This window comes from Pituophis catenifer, unplaced genomic scaffold (assembly GCF_029215685.1).
Source record: "Pituophis catenifer annectens isolate HBS135680 unplaced genomic scaffold, rPitCat1.0.hap2 SCAF_7, whole genome shotgun sequence".
Lineage (NCBI taxonomy): Eukaryota > Metazoa > Chordata > Lepidosauria > Squamata > Colubridae > Pituophis > Pituophis catenifer.
In genome coordinates this window covers 49,179,186-49,191,693 of record NW_027256887.1, presented here as the reverse complement: position 1 = coordinate 49,191,693, position 12,508 = coordinate 49,179,186, and the positions used below count along the sequence as shown (strand labels likewise).

At 35.8% G+C, this 12,508-nt stretch overlaps 1 protein-coding gene across 1 annotated transcript in view; it reads right to left on the bottom strand.

Moving 5' to 3' along the window:
* OTOGL (otogelin like) overlaps nucleotides 1–12,508 on the bottom strand; it is a 90,733-nt gene that overhangs the window by 36,610 nt on the left and 41,615 nt on the right. The window contains 2 exon segments of the mRNA XM_070947882.1: nucleotides 1,376–1,522; nucleotides 3,356–3,490. Of these exon segments, the coding sequence (XP_070803983.1) occupies nucleotides 1,376–1,522; nucleotides 3,356–3,490 (282 nt within the window).

Below are 12,508 nucleotides of genomic sequence, written 5' to 3'. Positions count from 1 at the left end.
TTATGATTCTAACAGCAGAAAACTGTTAACATATCAAATAGCTTTAGCAATGAAAACATTTCTGCAAGCATCACAAGCTATATAAGTGGATTTAAACCAGAAGGAATTGTGTTTCTACTTCTTGCATAAGAAAATGTGGCATAAATGAGGAAGACAAGAGGGGATCAAATGATGTCATGAGATTCATGGCATCCGCATAGTTCATTAAGGATGAATGTATCATTGGATGCCAATGATAACATGTGTCAATTAAAGGACTGTGCTTTGTAAAAAAAAAAAAAATGTTTTCATTATGGTGGTGTGGAGAAACATCTCTGTCACAGCTTACAATTTAATTTTTTCCTCTTTCAATCCAGGTCAAGTGATATAAAACTATGGGCCATTAATATGCAGCAATTCCAAGCTTAATAGAAAATAATTTTTAGTATAAAAGAATGTAAAGCGCACATTTTCTAGAAACCATATTTCTGTTTTCATTTCTTACAAATTGAAGAACTTTTGGAACCTATGGTGTATCAAACCAAAAAATATACAGGTAGTCCTCGGCTTACAATCATTCATTTTGCCTTTGAAAAAAGTGACTAGCAGCCAGTCCTCACATTTGTAACCCTTGCAGCATCTCCACTGTCATGTGATCAAAATCTGGATATTTAGAAACCGGCTACAGTGTCCCACAATCATGTGATTGCCATTTGCAAACTTCCTAGCCAGCCTCTAACAAGCAAAGTTAATGTGGGAAGCCTGATTTATTTAATAACTGCAGTGATTCACTTAACATCTGTGGCAAATAGATCATAAAATCATGTATCATTCACTTGGCAACCACCTTGCTTAGCAATGGGAATTCTGGTCCCAATTGTGGTTACTAGCTGAGGACTACCTGTATATCTGTATATTTTTCATGGAGCACTTAGCTATATAATAAATATTACAAAATATACTTTGTAAATTATTATTGTTAATAAACTTGTTTTATTTATATCAAGCATAATTCAGGAAGAAATTCAGTGGTGAAATCCTACCGGTTCACACCGGTAAAAAAAAGCTACCGGTTGGTCCGAACCGATATTTCTGATGATCAGCTGTGCCGCGCGAAATCCTGCTTTCTAGTGAATCTAAATCAAGTGGCAAAGCTGTTCCCCTGCTCACTCTTCTACTTACCTTCCCAAGCCTCCTTTTTCTGTGCACAACACATGTTTGGCGCATACTGCACATGTGTGTGCATGCAGCATGCATTTGACACATACCGCACATACGTAGGCAGCAAACTGGTGGCAAACCGGGGAAGAGTTACACCACTGAATAAATTGACTTGTTTGTAGAATACTCATCCTGTTTCCTACTGTTATTGTGACTTAGCTTCACATTGATTCACCTTCCATCGAGCTCCAACTTTGATATGCATTGTTGTCTTCCTGTCCCACAGTACTGTGAGCTCTTCCTCTGGAAAATGTATTGCTACATAATATCCAGCTTTCCAAACTTGATATTTGGATTTGTCCCCGTGTCTCCTTAGCATCCCCTATAAATAATAGATACTTGTAAGGTACTAATGATGCTGCTGCAGTTACATGGGGTATTTTTTTTTCTTTTTGACATTCAGCTGAAATCTTTCTGCCTACACACTTAATTTTATTATTCCTTATCCTGCAACTAGGAACAAAAGGGAATAATTATTAATTTTCTCAATATGTCCTTTCAAATATTTGATGTTCATAATCATTTCCCCTTTTTAATTTTTTCTTGTCAAGATTAAACATAGCCCACTCCTTCAATCTGTCTTCATTTGCCCTTTAGAAGTTTAAACATTTAAACTTCTCAGAACCTGTCCCAGATTTGAATTATTTTTTTGAGCAGAGTGCCCATAATTAGAAACAAGGTGGGGGTGGGGTCTAAACAATACCGAGTCATATTTCTCTATTTCTTCCAGTGATTTGGAAACCTTACTTCCAAAAATTACATTTAAAACTGCAGTTTTACAACCTTATTGCACTGCTGATTCATATTCATTTGTAATCAGATACAATTCCAAAATATTTTATGTACATTGTTATCAAGCCAGGTCTCCAATATTCTTTACTTGTTTTTAAGTGAACAGCTTTGCACTTAGAATATGTGATAAATTTGCAACATTAATTATGAATATATATTTAGATTAAGAATAAAGTATACTTTTACACACTCTCTTTTCACTTCACCCATAATCAGTTTGTCTTTTGTCCTATCTACTTCAATTAGTCAACATATTCCACAAAATCTACATGTAGCTCTCAATCCAAGGAAGACTGAAAACCAGGCTGACTCAGGAATTCTGAGAATTGAAGTCCACAAGTCATAAAGGGGCCATAATTGCCTTCCCCGCCCCCTCACAGTTATTGTATTATTGTATTATTTTTTATTCTTTTCCTGTAGTAAGCATTTCTTTGCAATGCACCCTAATTATAACATGTTAAACATTCTATGACAGTATAAATAATAATTAACTACTAATATTCATTAAGGTTTTTACCTTTCAAAGGAAGTGGCACAACCCAGTCTCAAGCCACAAAGTGAAGCAATTTAAATTAAAATAAATTTCCGAAGATTTCAATGACACATCATACAGATGACCTGTTACCTTTCAGAAGAGTCATATTTTTGATTATATCTGAGGCAGATACTTGTATGGGTTTGAATGAAGGACCTCTACTGAACATTGCAGATCAATAGTTGGAACACATGAGAGCACAGGGAAATGTTATTGTATTAAATTGATACAATAAGTTACCACATCAAAAATTTATGTAAAATTAGATCCCTAATCTCCCAACTCTTTGTTTGGCTGAACTTAAACTGCTGATTAAGAAGAATTTTAATAGGACTGACTTTTTCAACACAGAGAACTTTAGAAAATAATGTTTTTCCTATCAAAATATTAAAACTCAGAGGAAGTTCAAACTACAAAAACTGACAGAAAACTTGAACATTTAGTCTAACCTACCACTACTGCCATTTTTTAAACTAACTTTCTATTTAGTTAAATTTAATTTTGTGTTGTATAGTGAAGCTGCCAGTCTTCTCCCAGAAACCCAGTAGCTCCTTATTAAATGGAGGGGAAGGATAATTTGGCAGCAGAGAGGTTCTATGATGCCAAGTTTAATAGGGATTGTATAGAAGTCTATGAGGAAAAGATAAACTTTTTATTGTTATAAAAGAGTATGTGTTTATATATGTTTGCTTAAACCAGTCTTCATTTACTGATTATCTTGTAATTCTCTTTATATCATGTTGTACATATAGTTGGTGCTAAAAAGCAGTATTTTAATAATCAATTGAGCTTCAATCAATAACTTCAAAAAGTGGAAATTAAACTTACCTCTATGTCTAGAGATTCACTGAAAAAAATCTCAGAGTCTCCAATAGTTAGCAACATATCTTTTGAACAAACGATGTCATTATCAAAGCACTTCTTATTTTGAACAATTAGAGACAAGTTTGAACTGTCAACACTCTGTGAAGGAGAAATAATTGTTATGTACAAACATAGTGACAGAGCACTGCAACATCTACATAAGGTATTGTCAGGCACTACATTCCCTTAACTGGACTATAACTGCCTTGGGAAGTTTTCTGGGTTAACTTGAGTTAATGCAGTTCTAAATCAAGTGATGTCAGGTTGACCTAGCTATAAACCTTGATCAGCCAGATTGCAAAGAAATAAATGTTACTCTCTGAGTTTCATACTGTATAAGGGACCCTTGTTTAACTGAAGTTGGAGTGAGGTGAAACCAAATCACTTTGAGCATGAAAATATTATTTAAGTCTTGAAGATGGAGTTAACCACAATTTCTCCTTTAAGGATGTTTTCTAAAGCAGATTTGCAAATGTATTATTGTCAGATTGAACATAACAGTGATCTTCCCTTTCTTTTTAGTTTTATAATCTGTCCTTTAAAAAAAAACCCACAAGAAATATAATCTATGGCATTGGTGCAACCACTTGTATTACTTGGATTGTTCAAAGACTTTAAAGAATAGTATAAACCATATAATTCCTGTCAAAGATTACACTATTGCAGCACTGAAACAAACATCCAGTATGCTTCTATTTGCCAAAAGTAATTATTTGCCTGCTGCTCTTTTCAGACCTTGCCAACCATATAACTTTTCAGAGTAGGCTGAATGCTCTAAAAAAGCTTCAGTGGTTCAGTCTGTCCCAGAATGAGAAATAAGGCTTGAAAATTAAGATGGGAACTGAAATAAGAAGCTTTCCCGACTTACAGACATTTACCTATTTTGAAAAGAAAGCGTGAAAGGACTCTGATCTAGTTGTGTTATTTTCAGTATACAAAATACTTACTTATAAGGAAAAAGCACAGAAAGAATGATGTTACTTTTAAAACAGGAAGAATCTGAAGAGAAAGTGGCACTATTGGTTGGTCTTTAAAGTTTGATACTTTAAACCAAAGTGCATAATTTGAATTGAAATTGTTACTTATATGTTTATTCCTGCAAGCTAAGATGGTATACCACTCAGAAAATTTTACCATTTTATTCTGCTAACTATTTAAACAGAAGAAATCAAATATGTAATTAGTGGAAAGAAAATCGACGCATTTGAGCTGTGAGAAGGCTCCTGCATATTCCTTGGACAGCAAAGGTGACTTATTTATTTATTTATTTATTTATTTATTTATTTATTTATTTATTTATTTATTTATTTATTTATTAAATTTATATACCGCCCTATTCCTGAGGGACTCAGGGCGGTGAACAGCGAACGATAAAAATACATGTAATACAAACGTTAAAAAAAAAACCAATTAAAATATACTAAACACACTGGTCCTAGATAATTCAAGACATCCCAGTTTAAAATAAAATCAAAAGCAATATAAAGGGAAAGTTAGGCCAGGCCGGCCTGCTGAAACAGGAATGTTTTGAGGGCACGGCGGAAAGTGCGCAGATCCGGAATCTTCTGTATCTCTGGGGGGAGCTCGTTCCAGATGGTGGGTGCCCTCACAGAAAAGGCTCTCCCCCTGGGGGCCGCCAGTCGACACTGTTTGGCTGACGGCACCCTGAGAAGCCCCTCTCTATGGGAGCATACTGGGCGGTGAGAGGCTATTGGTAGCAGAAGGCGGTCTCGTAAGTACCCCGGTCCTAAGCCATGGAGCGCTCTAAAGGTGGTAACTAAGACCTTGAAGCGCACCCGGAAGACCACAGGGAGCCAGTGCAGCTCGCGCAGGAGTGGAGCCACATGGGAGCGCCATGCTGCTCCCATAACTAGATTTAAATCTGGATCTGCCCTAAAATTTTTCCATTGTTTTATATGTGATAGTTATATGCTACTTTACACAAATGACACCAATGTACAACATTTTAAAAGGAAATACAGAAAGAACATCAATGATGCCTTGGTGGCGCAGCAGACTAAAGTGCTGTTAAGTAACACCAGCTGCCTGAAATTACTGCAAGTTCAAATCTCACCAGGCTCAACGTTGACTCAGCCTTCCATCCTTTCGAGGTAGGTAAAATGAGGACCCGGTTTGTGTGGGCAATAAGCTGACTTTGTATAAAAAAGAACACCGCTGGGGGGGGGGGGCGAAAGCCCTACTAAGCACGTATATACAAAAGTATGAAGGCTATTGCTTAATGCATTGTAAGCCGCCCTGAGTCTCCGGAGAAGGGCGGCATATAAATCGAACCAATAAATAAATAAATAAACAATAAATGTTTAAATGTTAAAACAGCATGTAAAAAATTGCCACAAAATATTTTAAAAGTAAAAATTAAAGTGGTCAGACCGCCCCATTATTGTATACATACCACATGGAAGGCAGTTTTTAATGGCAACAAGTCTGTTAATTCATTAATTTTTCTAGAAGACTACCAAGATTTCTAGTCAAAAGCCATACAATTTGATCATTTAGTCTTCAGTCACACTAATCCATGTTTTAATTTAGTGTGATAATCTACACATTATGGGGTCCCTTTACAAGTAGTCCTTGACTTACGACCACAATGAAGCCCAAAATTTCTATTGTTAAGTGAGACATTTGTTAAGTGAGTTTTGCCCCATTTTACAACTTTCCTTGCCACAGTTGTTAATCATTCAGTTAGTAACCTGGTTGTTAAATGAAACTGGCTTCCCCATTGACTTTACATGCCAGAAGGTTGCAAAAGGTGATCACATGACCTTAGGACACAGCAATGGTCATAAGTATGAATCAGTTGCCAAGCATCTGAATTTTAATCACATGCTTCAAAGTTCATAACTGTGAAAAACAGTCATAAGTCATTTTTTTCAGTGCCTTTATAACTTTGAACAGTCACTAAATGAACTGTTGTAAGTTGAGGACTACTTGTATATGCCAACAACCATTGTAGCATATTAAACAAACATATGGTTAAGGATTTTGTAGAATCATAGTTATGCTAGCTGCCAGCAACCTTGCAAATTCTCATGCAGAAATCTTCCAACTGCAGCTGCTTTAAGTGCAGAGGCCGAGGGGAGAATTTCTGTGTAAAATAATCTCTACTACTGAGCAAACTCCATTCCTCATTGCTATGAAAAAGGAGAAAAGTGTTTCCTTATGACTGAATAGGGACTTCCCTGTCCCCTTAAACTTTCTTGATACAGCCCCAGAGTTGAATAATGAAATGCTATATTTATATCTTGTTATGTAATCACTGATTCAGAGGTAGATTTTCCTTTTAAGGCAAAACACACAAAAAAGAAGTATCTGTCATGTGAAGCCAATTTATAGCAATAGGAAAGAAAAACAGAAAGATTTCTTTGCTTCTTATAAGACTATCTTCTATCTTTCCATTAAACTACCAAAACAAGACAGCTCTAATTTTGTACCAGTCTCTTCGCAATACTATGGTGTTGCTAAGCAACAGAGAAACAGGATGAAAAATTCAGGCAAGTTACCAGAATGGACCTGCATTTCCAAAATGAAATGTATCATAGCTCAATAAAACTGCTATTCTGCCTGAATGTAATTGAAAAAATAAGCTTAATTGTGGGTCTTAAAATCATTAGCAATTAACTATATTAATGTATAATTTAATTGACATCATATGTTTAAATATTGCACCTTGTAAAGTTAATCCATGAAACAAAGAGCAGAAGCTGCAATTACTAATAAAACTACTGAAAGAGAATCTGGAAACAATACTAAAGGTTTCATCCAATTCCTTTCATGGGCTATAAATTAGGAAGAAAGAAATATAAAATCAGCCACTAGAGGGTTTCCTGTTGCCCCATGAGCTATCTGGAGATCATCAAGAAAAATTCCACATCCTACCTTTCTAATAATTCTGCACTTTGGCCTTGGTTGCCAGTGGGTTTATCACAGGCAAAGTGAAATATTTCTTCATAATATTTCAGGTTATAAGTATGCTTTTATACTACAGGATCCCAGGATAGTATATTAAAAAGTTCCAACTTCAAATGTGCTGTTACAAATTGAATCATCTAAAATATCGATACAAAAACCTACATTGATTGACATTATTCAGCATTGGTATAAAAATATAAATGTTTAATGTACTTTCAATAATGAAATTACTTTCATCCTAAATATACTTTCTGTTTAAAGATCTTGGACAAATAAAAGACATTTTGATTTAGAACATACATGTGAATTCTGGCACTGACCATAATAAAGAATGGATGGATTAGAATCAAGAAAAGTATCAAAGAATGGATGGATTAGAATCAAGAAAAGTGTCTGGGCATATTTCCCTCAGAGAGACAACCCAAAATTGGAATACCACTGTAGAGAGGTTTCTATTTTTGTACATATGTAATACACAACCTCAAATTTTAGAACTATAGCCAGGAGACCTCTGATCTGCATAAAAGGCGTTGTCTATATTGGAGTGTAGGAGCTAATGGAAATACCAGGATTAGATGGCTAAATCATTGTAGGCATATTATGACAATTTCTGTAAATACAAATTAGAAATCAATTGCATACCTGTTTATTAAAGGTATATTTTCTGTTTACCTGCCAAATGTCCTACATAAATCTTCTAAGAAGTAAAACAAAGGAGGCATTTGATATATATAACAATTGTAGTACAAAGGAAGGTGCTACTTCTCTTTGATTTCAGTCAAAATCTATTATGAATGCTGCAAATATTCATAGTAAACAGTTCTCTTTTGTATCATTTATTTAGTTCTGTTCTACTAAGAATCCATTTGGTTATTTATTGGATTACATTACAGCAATCCGTTTCTAATTAAAAACATGATAGCGCAAAGATTAAGTTCTAGAAATGCTTGGGTATCAATTTTCAAGTAATAAAACTCTAACAATGTTTTACTGTGAGTATCTACAAGAAAACAGGAGAAAATGCCATTTCCCCCCTACAAAATGCTGAAAAGTCATTTAAGATATATGACCTGTGTTCCATTTATGAAGAGATATTTTATGTTATCATTTAAAGCAGAATGATTTTATGTTGTTATCATTTAAAGCAGGACTAGAGGGGAAGAAATGTACATAATTTACAGTTGACACTATTCTGAAATTTATTTTATATACTTTTTAAATAAGTGCCAGATACATTCATTCATTCATTCATTCATTCATTCACTCATTCATTTATTTATTTATTTATTCATTCATTCATTTATTTATTATATTTATATACTGCCCTTCTCCCGAAGCACTCAGGTCGGTGAACAGCCAAGATCAATTACATAAATATTAAAGTTAAAAACAATTTAAAACCAGATTAAATACTTTGGCCCACAATTAAAAACATCCCATTAAAATCCAATTTGAAATTTAAAACCGTTAAAATTAGGCTAGCCCGGCTTGCTGGAATAACAAAGTCTTCAGGGCACGGCGGAAGGTGCGCAAGTCCAGGATCCTCCGTACCTCCGGGGGCAGCTCGTTCCAGAGGGCAGGAGCTCCCACTGAGAAGGCTTTCCCCCAGAGGGTCACCAGTCGACATTGTCTGACCAACGGTACCCTGAGGAGCCCCGCCCTGTGGGAGCGTACTGGCTGGTGGGAGGCTGTTGGTAGCAGAAGGCGGTCCTGTAAGTACCCAGGTCCTAAGCCATGGAGCGCTTTAAAGATGTTAATCAACACCTTGAATCGCACCCGGAAGACCACTGGGAGCCAATGCAGCTCGCACAGGAGAGGTGTTACATGGAGCGTCCTGCTGCTCCCATAATCACCCGCATGGCCACATTTTGGACCAGCTGGAGCCTCCGGATGCTCTTCAAGGGCAGCCCCATGTAGAGAGCATTGCAGTAGTCCAGACGGGAAGTGACGAGGGCAGGGAGTCCCAATCCAGAAAGGGACGCGAACCTGATAAAAAGCCCCCCTGGCCATGGCCGTTATATGCTCTTCTAAAGACAGCCGCACGTCCAGGAGGACACCAGAGTTGCGAATCCTCTCCATGGGGGCCAATGACTCGCCCCCAATAGCCAGCGATGGCACTAGCTGGCTATATCTGGACGCCGGAGCCACAGCCACTCAGTCTTGGAGGGTTGAGTCGGAGTCTGTTTCTCCCCATCCAGTCTTGGAGGGGTTGAGTCGGAGTCTGTTTCTCCCCATCCAGACCCTCATGGTCTCCAGGCACCGGGACATCACTTCAAGGGCATCATTGGGGTGGTGCCCATTGGGGTTTAATATTATTCTATGAACAAGATTGATGCTTGGATCCTTAGGCAATAGAACATAATTCTATAAGAATTTACATGGAAGAAAGTTCAAAAAATTCTACAAGAATTCCTAGTTTACAGGCCAGTTCTACAGATCTGAGTCAGAATGAAACTTATTTTGGAGTAAGGATCACAGATTAGTTAAAAGAAAATTCAGTTCAGGAATTTTCTATTTTCTATTCTGTCTACACTTTTCACATATCTATTTTTACAACAATAAGTTTTCAGAGTATTTTTACTGGCTTTGTAACTATGTGGAAATGACCAGTGGAATCCCTAAATATATAGCTGTAGGCTGAGACACGGAGAGTTTTTTCAGTGTTAAAATAAACTTAACCATGACTGAAGATTTATCAAGAACATCATTAGGACATTCAGGATGAGATCAGTAAGTATATTTATCAATAAGATGAAATGATATTTAAGGAAGAAAAAATGCAGATTGCACTGTGACAGATCCTTCCCTATTGGGTCATTGTTTTAAAGATATTTCTTACTTAAACTAATAAACAGAATGATCACAAGCAAGCAGAAAAGCAGTGGGAGAAGGAGTGACTTCCATTGACTTTTCTAGTGGGAAGCTAAGCAGGGAGCTTAGCTTCCCACTAGATCATGATCATGTGACCAAGGCTGACCAGAGCAGTGTTTCAGTGGCCCAAACTTTGCCAATACAACAGATCTGGAGATCCTTGAAATTTCAATCCTATAGGAGTAATTGACCCATTCTTTCAGTTAGCCCATTTGAGGTATATTGATTCAATAATTGTTGCCTTGTGATGCACCATTTTGCCCAATTGAAGGTGATACACAGACAGGAGAGTTTTAGTAGTATATAGAAAGAAAGTTGCTTTCTTTCATACAGAAACTAAAAGAGAGCTAGCAGTATATCAAACTGTGAGTTTACGGTAAGTTTTATATTACATTTTAATATGTTTGCAAGCTCAAAGAACTGCTTGCTGTATATCTGAAAGGTATTTTCTCTCATGTGCCTCACACTCCACAAATACCTTTTCAAAACTATAGTTGGCAATAGTGATATCTGCAGCCTTTTCTAATTCGTCATTCTAGGGAGAGAAAAACAACAAAAGAGCCACTGTTATTATTCTCTCCCATAGATATTAATCTTTGTTTTCCTCCAGTTTTATAAAATGGAAAATCTAACTTTCCTTCCACCCACCTCTTTGGTCTGGAAGACTGCAGGAGATAATTTAATAAACCTCTCTTTAAAAATATTAGATATTTGAAACAAATTCTATTTTGTTAAGAGGGCTTATTAAACTTTAATCCAGACCATTAAAGTCTTCCAAAACAAGACAGATGACACTAAAGTTTATTGCCAGTTAAATTCAAAAACGTAAAGCAACAAACATTTTTATAAAGACTTCCTTAAAAAATTGGTATTATTCAGAAAAATTATATTATTCCCAGCTATTTGGGAATTAATTTAATTAATTTATCATATTAATGAATTGCATTAGTATCCAATGGCAGAAAAACAGAATATTTCTCACAAATAAAGAAACAAAAAAACAACTTATTTGGCTTGAAAAAATATGAACTTTTAACAATCTGTAAAATGAGTTAATTTATTACAATGAAACTCAATATCCCCTAAAAGTGATTTTCCACTGTTTTTCTGACAATGTTAAGAGAGATTTATTTCACAGGCAGGTAAGGCAGAACTATCACATTGTTCAATCTCTTTCACCACAGAGCTTTCACTCTACAATCATTATTACAGAAATTTTAAAATATATTTACAATAAATATGAAGACCAGATTGAGAAATTTTGGACACTGATGTGCTTTTTTTTAAAAAAAAAATTTGATTTATAAGCCCCCCTTCTCCAGAGACTCAGGGAGGCTTACAATGTGCTAAGCAATAGCCTTCATCCTTTTGTATATTTATACAAAGTCAGCTTATTGCCCCCACAACTGGGTCCTCAATTTACCTTCCTTAGAAAGGATGGAAGGCTGAGTCAACCTTGAGCCTGGCGAGATTCGAACCTGCAGTAATTGCAGGCAGCTGGTCTTAATAACAGGGTGCTTTAGACCACTGTACTACCAAGGCTCATTTTTGGAACTGGGGATGAATGCAACACACAATACCACATTATTGTTGGTACTTACCCTTTTTCTCTGGTCAGTGAACATAACTTCTAACTGAGCATTGCATTGCAACAACTTAGAATCAAATTGATATGTTTAAAGAATATTTACAGGCCTATAAAGGGCCTAGAATAATTCTTGAAAATAACTATAGAGCTAGAAATTGCTGCCTACTGGTTTCCAACTGTCTTAAAATACTTCAAAATAATTAAAATTACAAAAGAGGTGTCCATGGGAATCATATGTTGTATGCCTGACTGATTAAACAGATAGATGATACAATTTTATATGCTTGTAGACAAGGGCAACCCTGGCAATAATCAGGGTGAAACAATCACATGACAAATATTCAGAGGTAAGTGCCTTTTATAGGGCCTTATAGAGAGAAGTTTTTCATGGACTTCTCTGTTTTTGTTTTATCTCTAAATCAGAGGGCTACATCAGGTATAATATATCATTCCATATATATCCATAGCCAATACTGACTCAGCTACCAATCCAGTAAGTTTTGATATTTTGTGTCACGCAATAAACAATCTTGTATCAGGATTATCTGATAGTACTGTAAAAGATTAGGCAGCCCATAATCAGAGTATATTAAACTATTTTAATTAAAATCAACTTAAGCAATTGCAAAGTATAATTAGCTGTTGTGCAACCTATATTTAAAAGTAGTATATTAAGATTTCCAATTCACCTCCCCTAGATCTTTCTTAAAACAAGCAGATGGAACTTA